Raw genomic sequence first — 13,265 nt, forward strand, 5'->3', positions numbered from 1 at the left:
CTATCTTTGGTCAGAAGATCTGAGTTCAACTCCCACTTGTTAGAGGTGTCATACAAAAACTGAAGGGTTACTAAGTGAACATGAAATCAACTTCACAACTAGATAGGTTACAATGACAATGCTTGCATCATTATTTTGTCTTAAAAACATATTTTTTGATTTGTAAGAGGATTATAATTTGGGACTGTATTCTTATATTTTAAGTAAATGAGAATGATCATGTAATCTGTATCGACTAAAGGCTGGGTAGTAATTAATAAGGATCAAAGGCAAGGCTCAAACTGTGCTACTGAGAGAGAGGTGACCATTTGAAAAAAAAATCACAGCTGTTGGTATGTCCTTAATCAAAATAGTTAAAGTTTTCTGAAACCCATGGAGATGTTAACAGTATCAGTATTGTAAAGTGCTGCACAAAATGTGGTCCTCTGATGATAAGGTGAAAGAATATTGTGTCAGAGATAATTAACAGATAGTAGATAATTAATATTTCTCGTTGGAGACAAGATAAGGTGCTTTCTCTGCAATGGAGAAGGATAGAGAAAGCTATTAAAAGCAACTTAGAGGCGTTCCTATAAATCCAGGAAAATATCATAAAGTCAATTACAAATTTTAGTTTGCAACTCACTTCAAGTCGATAAAGTGTGATGCGAGGACAAACATAGCAGGTCAGGCTACATCTGAGGAGCTCCTAGGAAAGTCAACAATTTGGGCAGCATCATGGTCACCTGAAATGTTGACTCTCCTAAAGAGTTTTTCAGGTGCTGCTTGACTTGCTGTGCTTTTTCCAGCACTACACTTTACCGACTCTGACTCTCCAGCATCTGCAGTCCTCACTATTTCTCAACTCACTTAGAGTCAAGGGAGGAAAAGTATAAATGTTAGCCAGGTCTGCATCTTAAGCACAGAAAATACAAACTATTTCATCCACAGTCCAGAATGCAGGTGGGACATTGTGCTCAGTTTTGGGTACTAAGGTTGTGATAGGGAAAATAATTGGAACTGGTAGAAAAAAAGTTAAGACTGAGATGAAGAGGAATTTCTTGTTTCAGAGGGTAGAGTGTCTTTGGATCTACTTGCCTCTGAGAACATGGGGGTAGAGTTCTTGTATACATTTAGGGCTGAGACAGATAGATTCTTAATCATTAGGAGAATCAAGAGTTACAGGGAAAAGGCAAGAAAGTGCTCATGAGGGATGTTGGATCAACCATGATTCTACTGAATGACAGACCATCCGCGAGGGCATGAATGACCTATGCTTGCTCCTATTACTAGAAATATACAGGAAACCTCAAAGTGAAAAGCAGTTAGCTTGGGAACAGGCTTGAAGAAAAAGTCTAAATGAAGAAAGAGATCCTAACTTGCGCTGAAGAGTCTGCATATAAAAGAAAGCTGAAGGTTTGCTTATCTTGAATCTAAAGGGAGGATCCCAATAAACGTACCTAAAATTATATTTGGAACACTTTAAAAAAAGTGAGTTCCTGAGAGCTGTTACACCTTGGATTGGTCCCAAAACAAAGTAGTCACAACACAAGTGACAAATAATTAACATATTAAATGTGTGAGAAAAGTACATTGTGGCAGCATAAGTTAAGGTCTATTAATTTTTATTTGCTAAAATATGAGGTTATCAAATAAGTTGAGTGAATTAGATGTTCAAACACAGTCTTAGTCTAACATAATGGTGATGACTGAGATATGGTGAAAAGCTACTCATGATTGGGAGTTAGGCTTTCCTAAAAGGATAGGGGTACTATAAGGGGAAAAAAAAAGTGCCCTCATTTGTAAAAGGTATTATTACACCAACAGTAAGAAAGGATATAGTAAGGGAAAACAATTGCAGGGACAATGCAATTAGAATTGAGGTATAAAAGAAGACATAAGCATAATGGGAGCTGAATGGTGCCTCTTGAGTGCGGTACCAAAGCAGAAAGCATTGATTGGGAGATGAAAGACATTTTTAGCATATATAAATGGAAATTTAATTTTCATCTGGATTGAAAAGAATAGAATAGTTTAAGTCAGAAAGCAAAGGAATTTGAGTGTATTGGACCCCAATGCTTGAGATCCCAACTTGCAGACAGCATACACTAGATCTAATAATTAGTTTGAGATAGTCAATAAGTCAATGGGAAGAGAACATTGACATAAAAGATCATGACATGTTAGAACACAATGTTAGGGTTAACAAGGATAAGCTTAACACCATTATTAAGATTTTAGACCACGGTGTGGTCAATTCAAATGACAACAGCAAATTAGTCAATTATTATTGAGTAAAACCACCATGAATAGTAAAAGGAGATCAACTAAGGCTTTTTTAAAAAAGTCATGATCAAATTATATCCCTCAGGGACAAGAGAGATACTTATTAAATTAAACAGCCAAGACGAGCAGAGGAGTTATCTAAAAGTATGTAAAATTAACGGAAAAGGACATAAAAATATAAATAATAGTGTGACAGAAGAACAATGAAACAAGGCAAAAAACACAGTAGGTGCAAGAAAAGGAACTGTGAAGAGAGACTTTTGTGAGTTATCAAGATTAATCCATGTTTCTATAAATAGATTAGAAGAAAAAGGCAACTCAAATGTTGGAAAGTCTCCCAGAAAAACAGTAAAATGTTTGTTCAACTAATAATTTTAAATCTGAGCTATATAGATGTACAAAAAGATATGGAGTCAAAGTGGATGCATAAGATCAAATCAGCCATAATCTCACTGAAGAGGCTGGAGGTGCTGAGGGTACTACTCAGGGCCCTACGGTCCTAAAATGTTTGGAATACCACAAGTTGAATCATATGTTAAAGATTACAAAGAACGAATGACGATATACACTGTACATTAAAAAGATAATAGATAGCAAGCAATGAGTTACAAGCAAGTAATTCAATCCAGCACTTTTGGTAATTCCAATTACAAATGCTAGCAGAATCTGGGGACTGAATTATTGTCTTTAACCCAATTGTAGATATTTGTTTTTTCTCCAGAATATATTAGAAATAATAATTATCTTTTATGCCGATGTTTCACTTTGTTTTCTGTAGCAGAAATAGATAGTTGGTTAGTACATTTCAGAGCTGAAAATAAATATCATCTACCTATGTGCTGAACAGGTTCATGTGCTGAAAATGTACATGACACAGAAAACATAAATTAACATTTCATTGAGACACTAATTTGACAGAGTTACAGTGCATTTCCAACCCATCATTCATATTTTCAGCATTTTTTTTCTTCTTTTTATTCAGCAATTCAAACATGGCTAGTGTTTTATTTACAATGGATTACTTCAGATATATTGCACAAATTAGCCCATTCTGCCCATATTTTGCACAAGTATAACAGAACAAGTGAATCTTCAGCTAATGTCCACTATTGCATAAAATTAAGCACGGTTACCAATTGTATAACTTTGTCTTCACACTAAATCCTGAACCTGACCAGAATTCCTTTCCTTTCACATGCTGTACTCTTTGAAATTAAAACCTTCTGATTTCACATCCTCTATTCATGACGAGTCACTTCCTCTCTACACAATCAGAATATAAGGAATTTCATTGCTGACCACATTGAGTTGTCTGAACTGAGCTAGAGGAAAAATTATACTAGTGAAATTAAAATAAAAAGTGATGCAGAAATAGAAGTGCTGCAGGTCTGATCACATCGATGGAGATGGAAACAGTTAACATTTTGAGTCTAGTCTGACACTTCTTTAGAACTCAGTTTCAGAACTTTAAAAAAGAAGAGACATTCAGAAGGCTTTTGATAAGGTCCCAAGTAAGAGATTAGCATGTAAACTAAAGTGCTTGGGACGGGGAGGGGGTGGGGGGGAGGGGGGAGCAGATAGTGATGGTAGTGCGCTGTCATGGATAGGGAACTGGTTGGTAGACAAAAGGAAGAATTTACCTTCCAAGTAATTTCCAAGTGAAACCCACTGGCTAGTGGAGCACCACAGGGGTCAGTGCTTGGTCTTATTCACAATTTATATTCATGAATTAAATGAGGGAACTAAACACAATTTCTCCAAATTTGCAGATGACTGGGGGCATATTTTTAAGGTGAGAGGAGAAAGATTTAAAAAAAGATATAAGGGGCAATTTTTTTTTACACAAAGGTGGTTCATGGGTGGAATGAACTTCCATAGGAAGTGGTGGTGCGTGTACAGTCACAAAGTTTAAAAGACATTTAGCTTATTGCATGAATAAGAACTGCTGACCAGGCTTCCCAAACTAAACCAATTGGCACTTGTCTGGATTTGACCCATATCCCTCTAAACCCTTCCTGTTCATGTACCTGTCCAAATGGGTCTTAAATATTTTAACTGCACCTGCACCTTCCACTTTCTCTGGCAGTTCATTCCGTATAAGGGCCACTCTCTCAAAGAAAATGTTGCCCCTCAAATCCCTTTTAAATCTTTCTCTTCTCACCTTAAAGCTATGTCCTCTACTTTTGAACTCCCCATATTGTGGGGAAAAGACTTTGGCAAGTCACCTTATCTATGTCTCTTATTGTTTGATTAACCTCTAAGAGCACCCCTCAACCTTCTACACTCTAGGGAAAAATGTATCAGCATATCCATCCTCGCCTTATAATGCAAACTCCAGTCCCAGTAACATCTTTGTATATCTTTTCTGCACTCTTTCCAATTTAATAACATCCTTTCTACAGAAGGGTGACCAGAACTGTACATAGTACTCCATTTTTAACTGGACCAGAAGTGATACATGCAGGAAGGATGTCCCAATGACTAGGGAATCCATACCTAAGGGTCACAGTCTAAGAGTGTGGCATAGATCATTTCAGATTAAAGTGAGGAAAAATTCTGTCATGCAGAAAGTGGTGAGCCAATGGAATTCTCTGCCACAGAAAGTAGTTAAGTCCAAAGGATTGAATATTTTCAAGAAGGAGTCAGATATAATTTGTAAGGTCAATAGGATAAAAGTTACGGGGAGAAAGAGGGAATGGAGTACTTAATTGGATGATCATTTGATTGTCAGAGCAAGTTCAAAAGCTGAATAGCCTATATCTAATCATATTTTCTATGTTTTTATGAAATGTTGAATCTATTTCGTTCTCCACAAATGTTGCCAGACTTGTTGAGTTTCTTTAGCATTTTCTATTTTTATCTCCAATTTAAAGCATCTGCAGTAGTTTGCTGTTGGTTATAGCATGGTACTGCTTTTAATGTTATTGGGCATGTGGGAGGAAACAAAAGCTAGTGTACCAGGCCTATGATCATCATGTGACAACATTATTTGGGCTCAGTGGTGATAGCATCTTCAGTTGAATAGTTGGTTGAAGCCAACTGTCCACAGTCACATGTGAAGAAAGGCCACTTTGAAGGGTATTGAAACATACGTTTGTAGCCCAGTGAGAATGGCAAGCTTCAGGAAGAAGCCAGAATGCTGAAAAGCATTTTTGAAAAAGTGTGACCAATTATATTCCCTGCAATCCAGGAAATATTACATGATGCTCCCATGCACCACGCGAATGACTGACAAGTGATAGCAGAAGCAGCTCAAAATTTAGCACAATCCAGTTTATTTAATTACAAAATCTGCACTTTAATATGTTCTAAACAAAAAGGAATTGGAACATTATATTTTAGGACGATATTATTTTCATCAATATACTCGTAAATTTAATTTTAAAAAGAATCGAAGGGGCGGGTTAATAAAAAGAAAAAAATCTCCCAGAAAAAGTCTTTAACAATAACCATTTTCATGTATAAGCCTGAGGCAAGCTGCTGTGATAAATAGTTCGTTTTCCAAATGTGACAGCTGAACTTTTCCGGCTTACCCAAGTCTATGAGAAGCAGGCGAGTCAGTGCTGTATAGAAGGTTGTGCGGCATCTCAGAACAGCATCACCAAGGCGGAAATGTTCACTGATGCCCAGGAAAGGGAAGTGTTCACACTAATGATCCAAAAGAGAAGCAGAGGAAAGTGCAATTAATCACCATATACGCTCATTTCAATACTATAGAGGAAAGCTTCAATTTTCATATTTTGTCTCTGAAGGCGTTGCATCAGTAGCTCTCCAGTGTCTCACATTTCTGCGTATGTGAGCCCAGAGACTACGCCAGGCAAGTTATTTGACAGTGTAGGACACAAGAGATGAGTTCAGCCCTGTTCTTGGCTGATGCGTGCACATAAGAACTTTCAAAAATGGATTAATAGGCCCAGCTGATTTGATTTGCTCCCTAAACAAACTGAAGTTCACTCCGTGAACTGGCTAATACCATGTGGCTTAGAGCCCTCTTGTGGCACAGTGACAGTGCCCCTTCCCCTGGACTGGGAAGCTCGGGCTCAAGTCCCATCTTCTCCAGAGGCATGAAATAATATTTCTGAGCAGGTGATTAGAAAATACATTAATAAAAACAAAAATCATGTGGCCTGGTAAAATTGGGTTTAAACACAGATTGTCTGGTTAATATTACAGAACTTAAATGAACTGGCCCTTTCAAGGAGCTGCGTTAAATAGCTAGCATTCAAAATGTGACAAAATGTACCCAAATTTCGTGAAAATGCAAGGAGTAAATAATTAGCCTGGTTTTAATTTTGCACATCTGGTCATTACTCAGCTTCTATGACTAAATAACAGTGTGTCATTCAAAGAAGAATAATCTGCAACGAGTTAGCAAAACATTTTTAAAATAAAAACTATTGTCTGATAAATAAAAGCTACTTACAGTGTGGTTCCGAAGCATGAACCGAACTGCATCAATCTTTACCAACTTCTTCAAGATGGCGTATGTAATGGCAATGTCAAGGGTATGAACTTAAAGAAGCACAGTTAAAGCTCTGTGACATGACTGGTTTAAATATCCTGTAAAAGTAGTCGATTATAAACATGACAAAAAGCAGCTGCCAGGCAATGCCTATCAATTATCTCTAGAATCCCTACAGTGTGGAAACTGGCCATAACGAGTCCACAAAACACCTCCGAAGAGTAATCCACCCAGACCCATTCCCCTACCCTGTTACTTTACATTTACCCCTGACTTATGCACCTAGCCTACATATCCCTGAACACTATGGGCAACTTAGCATGGTCATTTCACCTAACCTGAACATCTGTGGACTGTGGGAGGAAACCCACACAGACACAGGGAGAATGTGCAAACTCCACACAGAAAGTTGCTGGAGGCTGCAATCGAACACGGACCCCTGGCGCTGTGTGGCAGCAGTGCTAACCACTGAGCCATCCTGCAAAAGGTTTGCAAAGGATGATTTTAAACATTTTTGTATTTCTGCATTGAGTATGTTGTGTTAGTTCTGAGTACATACCTACTAGATATGAGTGATATGAATTTGCAATTTAATCCATGGATACATTTGCACCACAATACCTTGAGAATGACATTGTAAGAGTGCAAAACAGACAATATCACAAACTTACAAGTTATCATGAAATGTACATAGTTGGAATCAAACTACTGCTGTTAAAACATTGAATGGGAATGACACAAATTCTACAACAAGTATCAAGACAGGGGACTTGACATAATAGTATTGCAGTAGGGCATACCAGGAGCAGCACCAGTCCTGCTAAACAGCAGCAGCACCATGTTACAGAGAGCGCGAAGTGATCCCTATAGCTAAGATTGAAAGTCTCAAGTTTTGCCACAACCTGTCATGATGGTGGGAGACAACTAAAGGGGAGGCTCCACACCTTCAATAATGGAGGCACTCTACATATCAGTACAAAAGGCAAGGCAATCACATTTGTAATCATTAGAAGGATCTTATTACTTTGAGAGGGTCCAAAAACAATTCAGAAATTCATTTGAGTGATGAAAAAGGGGAAGGATTTTGGGACTGTTTTGTTTTCAGCAAGCAATAAAAGTTCAGATTAGATTAGATTACTTACAGTGCGGAAACAGGCCCTTCGGCCCAACCAGCCCACACCGACCTGCCGAAGCGCAACCCACCCATGCCCCTACATGTACCCCTTATCTAACACTACGGGCAATTTAGCATGGCCAATTCACCTGACCTGCACATCTTTGGACTGTGGGAGCAAACCCGAGTAACGGGAGGAAATCCACGCAGACACGGGGAGAATGTGGAAACTCCACACAGTCAGTCACCTGAGTCGGGAATTGAACCCAGGTCTCTGGTGCTGTGAGGCAGCAGTGCTAACCATTGTGCCACTGTGCCTCCCACTAATGGATAGAATGGAGACAAAAATCATGTCATTCCAAAGACAATTAAGAGGTTTAGTTTAGGGATATGTGTGTGTAAGAATGAACCAGAGCAAAGTTAATTTCTCATCTATATGTTTCTTTAAGTGTAGATTCAAGCAAAGCATTCCATTTGATGACTGCATTCAAGTATCAAAGGAGGCAGGAAAACAAGGTGTTAGGAGTAAAAGGGAAGAACAGTCGAACTTTGTCACTTAAAGAGTAATGGCATTAAAGAACTCTTTGTCAAGGAAACAAGGCCCTAACAGAACAGATGACTGGAATGCTCAACATTAGTCTTAAGGAAATGCACCCTTTGCTCGAACTTGTCTGCATCGACCAAATATTCTAAACTGATCTAGCCCTATTTGACAGCATTTGGCCCATATCCCTCAAAACCTTCTCTATTCATGTACCAATCCAGATGTTTTTTAAATGTTGTACTGCACCGGCCTCCACCACCTCCTCTGTCAGCTCATTCTATATATGCACCAACCTCTGTGTGGAAAAGCTGACATCCATTTTAAATCTTTCCCTTTTCATTTTAAAACCATGGTTTCTAGTTTTGGGCTCCCCTACCCTGGGAAAAAGACCTAGGCTTTTCAACTTATTTATACACCTAATGATTTTATAAATTCCTATAATGTTACCCCCCAGCCTCCAATACTCCAAGGACAAAAGCCTGGGCCTATTCAGCCTCTCCCAATAGCATAAACCCTCCAATCACGGCAACATCCTTGTAAATATTTTCTGAACCCATTCAAGTTTAACAACATCCTTCCCATAGCAAGGAGACCAGAATTGGAAGCAGTATTCTAAAACTGGTCTCACCAATGTACTGTACAGCCACAACATGACATTCCAACTTGTATATTCAATGCACTGACCATTGAAGTCAATGTTGCCTAATGCCTTCTTCACCATGTTTTCCTCCACTACATTGACGACTGCATCGGCACCACCTCGTGCTCCCACGAGGAGGTTGAACAGTTCATCAACTTCACCAATACATTCCACTCTGACCTTAAATTCGGGGGACTGTCCCTGACACCTCTGTCCCCTTCCTGGACCTCTCCATCTCCAACAACAGTGACCAACTCAACACTGACATTTTCTACAAACCCACAGGCTCCCATAGCTACCTGGATTACACCAACTCCCATCCTGCCTCCTGCAAAAATGCTATCCCTTATTTGCAATTCCACTGCCGCATTTGTTCCCAGGAGGACCAGTTCCATCACAGAACACACCAGATGCCCTCCTTCTTTAAAGACTGCAATTTCCCTCCCATGCGGTGGATGATGCCCTCCAGTGCATCTCATCCACTTCCTGCACCTCCACCCTCGAACTCCACCCCTCCAACCGCAACAAGGACAGAATCCACCCCCCCCACCCACCTTCCACCCCACCAACCTCTGTATAAATTGCATCGTCCTCTGCCATTTCTGCTACTTGCAACCAGATCCTACCACCACATCCATCCCTGTCCACTTTCCGCAAAAACAATTCTCCCCTCGACTACCTCATCAGGTCCACACCCCCAAACAATCCACCCTCCCCTCCCGGCACCTAACGCTGCTGCTTCAGGAATTGCAAATCCTGAGCCCACACCTCCCCCCTCACCTCCACCCAAAGGATTCTTCCACATCCATCAAAGTTTCACCTGCACTTTCACACATCATTTACTGTATCCATTGCTCCCAATGTGGTTTCCTCTACATTGAGTAGACACAATGCCTACTCTCAGAGCGCTTCAGAGAACATCTCCGGGACACCGGCACCAATCAACCCTACTGCCTCGTGGCTGAACACTTTAACTCCCCCTCCTACTCTGCCGAGGACATAGAGGTCCGTGGCCTCCTCTATCACCACTCCCTTACCCCTGACGCCTGGAGGAAGAAAGCCTCATCTTTTGCCTTGGGATCCTCCAACCCATGACATCAATATGGACTTCACCAGTTTCCTCATTTCCCCTCCCTCCACCTTACCCCAGTTCCAACCTTCCAGCTCAGCACTGTCCTCATGACCCATCCCATCTGTCCATCTTCCTTCCCACCTATCCACTCCACCCCCCCGTCCTATTAGCTTTACCCCTCACTTCCATCCATCTATTGCACTCTCAGCTACCTTTCGCCCAGCCTCACTCCCCTCCCATTTATTTCTCCACCCCCGAGGCTCCCTGCCTCATTCCTAATGAAGGGCTTTTGTCCAAAACGTCGATTTTCCTGCTCCTCGGATGTTGCCTGACCTGCTGTGCTTTCCAGCACAATTCTAATCTTGACTCTAATCTCCAGCATCTGCAGTTCTCACTTTCGTCTTCACTGTCATCTTGTCCATCTGCAACTACACTTACAAGGAAATACACACCTGTACCCTCAGGTCTCTTTGTTTGGCAACACTCCCCAGGGTCCTACCATTGAATATATAAGGCAAAAGTTAGGATTGCAGATGCTGGAGATCAGAGCCTAGACTAGAGTGGTGCTCGAAAAGCACAGCAGCTCAGGCAGTATCCAAGAAGCAGGAAAATTGACGTTTCAGGCAAAAGCCCTTCATCAGTTCATTCCTGAATGAACTGATGAAGGGCTTTTGCCTGAAACGTCAATTTTCCTGCTCCTCGGATGCTGCCTGACTCATTGACTATATAAGTCATGCCCTGATTTGCCTTTCCAAAATGCAACCTTGCATTTATCTAAATTAATCTCCTTCTGCCACTCCTTAGACCATTGACTCATCTGATCCAGGTCCCATTGTCCTTGGAGATAACCTTCTTTATTGTCCACTACATCACCAATTTTGCTGTCATCTGCAAACTCACTAAGGTACCTCCTAAATTCACATCCAAATCATTTATATAAATGACAAAATGCAGTGGACCCAGCACCAATCCTTGCAACATACCGCTGGTCACAGGTCTCCAGTTTGAAAAACAACCCTCTACTAACACTCACTGTCTTCTAACTTCAAGCCAATTTTGTATCCAATTGGCTAGCTCTTCCTGGATTCCATGTGATCTAATCTTGCTAACCAAGCTATCATGCAGAATCTTTTCAAATGTCTTGCTGAGGTCTGTACAGACATCTACTGTTCTGCCTTCATCAATTGCCTTTGTCATTTCTTCAAAAACTCAAAACAAGTTAGTGAAACATGATTGCCCTTGAACAAAGCCATGCTGATTATCCCTAATCGATGCTTGCCTCTCCAAATGCATGTAAATCCTGTCCCTCAGGATTCCCTCCACCTCCTACAAGCCACTGACATTAGGGTGATTGGTCTATAGTTCCCTGGTTTTTCCTTCCAACCTTTCTTAAATACTTTCGGTCTTTCGGTACCTATTCATGGCTGTCGAAGATGCAAATATCTCAGTGAGGATTCCAGCAGTCTCTTCCCTCGCTTCCCACAAAGTTCTAGGATGCACCTTATCGGGTCCCAGGTTTTTATCTACTTTTATGTATTTAAAGACCTTCAGCTCCTCCTCTTTTATAATATGGACACTTTTCAAGACATCACTATTTATTTCCCCAAGTTCCCTAGCTTCCATGTCTACTTCCACAGTAAATGCTGACACGAAATATTCTTTTAGTATCTCACTACTTTCCTGTGGTTCCATACATAGATGACCTCGTTGACCTTTAAGGGGCCCTATTCTCTCCCTAGTTACTCTTTTGTTCTTAATGCATTTGTAGAATTTCTTTGGATTTTCCTTAACCATATTTGCCAAAGCTATCGCACGTTCCCTTTTTGCCCTCCTAATTTCCCTCTTAAGTATACTCCTACTGTCCTATAGGTACACTTGATCCCAGCTGTCATTATCTGACATATACATCCGTTTTTTTTAACAGATTTTATAATTCTTAGTATGCTTAACCACATAAGGACAACCATTGTCAAACGAGGGAAAAAGTTGTGATCCAAATTATAATCCTGCTAACAGGATTAGTCACACTTATGAAAAAAAATATGAAGGGTCGCTTAATAAGTTTCTCTCCTTTCTTGATCTTAGTGGGAAATGGAACAATGCCTCACTAGTGCAGTTGGGTTACACTTTTGAACTTCAATAAGATATATTATCATCATACAGCATGGGGTAGTTTTCCAAATCTGCCCTGCAAGAATTTGATTGGGCTGTGCAGACATAGCTTTACATATTTTTTCCAGGCTATATTGCACCTGACCTGTGAATAATTATTGGTGTAGTGTAGAGGATGCTTTGCACTACATGTCATACATGCTTAAACCATCCCACAGTGTTTAGTGGGAGAGTATAATAGAAGCCTTGCATTGTATCTTGTCAACGGTATCCACCCTGGAGTGCTTGTTGTGACAGTGCTTGAGGAGGACTATCCTGGATTGTTGCTCCCGTGGGTAATCTAAAATACCAGATTTATTGAATGGTTCCCATATGAAGAAATTAACAACATGGTTTTACTTTCACACCTTTAACACAAAACAGAACCAATAAAAATACAACATGGATAAGACTTCAATTTAAAAGGTCAATTTTACTTAAGTTTACGCAATGAAGGTACAACCACAAGCATTCCCATTAACTGTGCCATTATGAAGTTCCATGACATTTTGTTTTATTCAGGTCAGGGGTCTTATCAACAGTTTTCAACACCTCCATTGTAGGAAATCCTTCGACAAACTTTTGACTCCTTGGGATCATCACAACACTAACGGTGCAGCTTTCCAGGTTTCATTTTCAACTGTCAGTTTATCATTTGGCATCTTCTGGAGAAACACCCAGCTCTAAAGCATGTCTGAGCTATTCACATAACTTTCTATGGTTTAGGACTTTATTAGCCAGCTGGTACAGTACCTATAAGAGTTCCTGTCTCTTTTTCTTTCAAGCACGAAAGTTGTCTTCTCCCTGAGAGTGATTTGCTTCTTCTCTTCACATGAATTATCCAGGTTTCTGTTTCTGGGCTGAAGCTAAACTTTTGTTTGGCTAAGTGCAAGCTGCATCAGGTTTTTTGGAGAGAGTTTTTGATGAGGCTTTGAGAGATTTCTTGCCATAACTTACCAAATTCAACTCAATAACTATCTAGCCTGCCTTCGTGGTGTCTGTCATGTCTGATTCTGA

The 13,265-nt window shown here is 40.2% G+C and overlaps 1 protein-coding gene across 1 annotated transcript in view; it reads right to left on the minus strand.

Moving 5' to 3' along the window:
- LOC132823541 (ran-binding protein 17-like) overlaps window positions 1-13,265 on the minus strand; it is a 955,175-nt gene that overhangs the window by 435,902 nt on the left and 506,008 nt on the right. Inside the window, exons 17-18 of the mRNA XM_060837486.1 lie at window positions 6,689-6,752; window positions 5,799-5,913 (exon numbers count right to left, since the gene is read on the minus strand). Of these exons, the coding sequence (XP_060693469.1) occupies window positions 5,799-5,913; window positions 6,689-6,752 (179 nt within the window). The remainder of the gene's footprint in view (window positions 1-5,798; window positions 5,914-6,688; window positions 6,753-13,265) is intronic.

Source organism: Hemiscyllium ocellatum, chromosome 16 (genome assembly GCF_020745735.1).
Source record: "Hemiscyllium ocellatum isolate sHemOce1 chromosome 16, sHemOce1.pat.X.cur, whole genome shotgun sequence".
Classification (NCBI taxonomy): Eukaryota; Metazoa; Chordata; class Chondrichthyes; order Orectolobiformes; family Hemiscylliidae; genus Hemiscyllium; species Hemiscyllium ocellatum.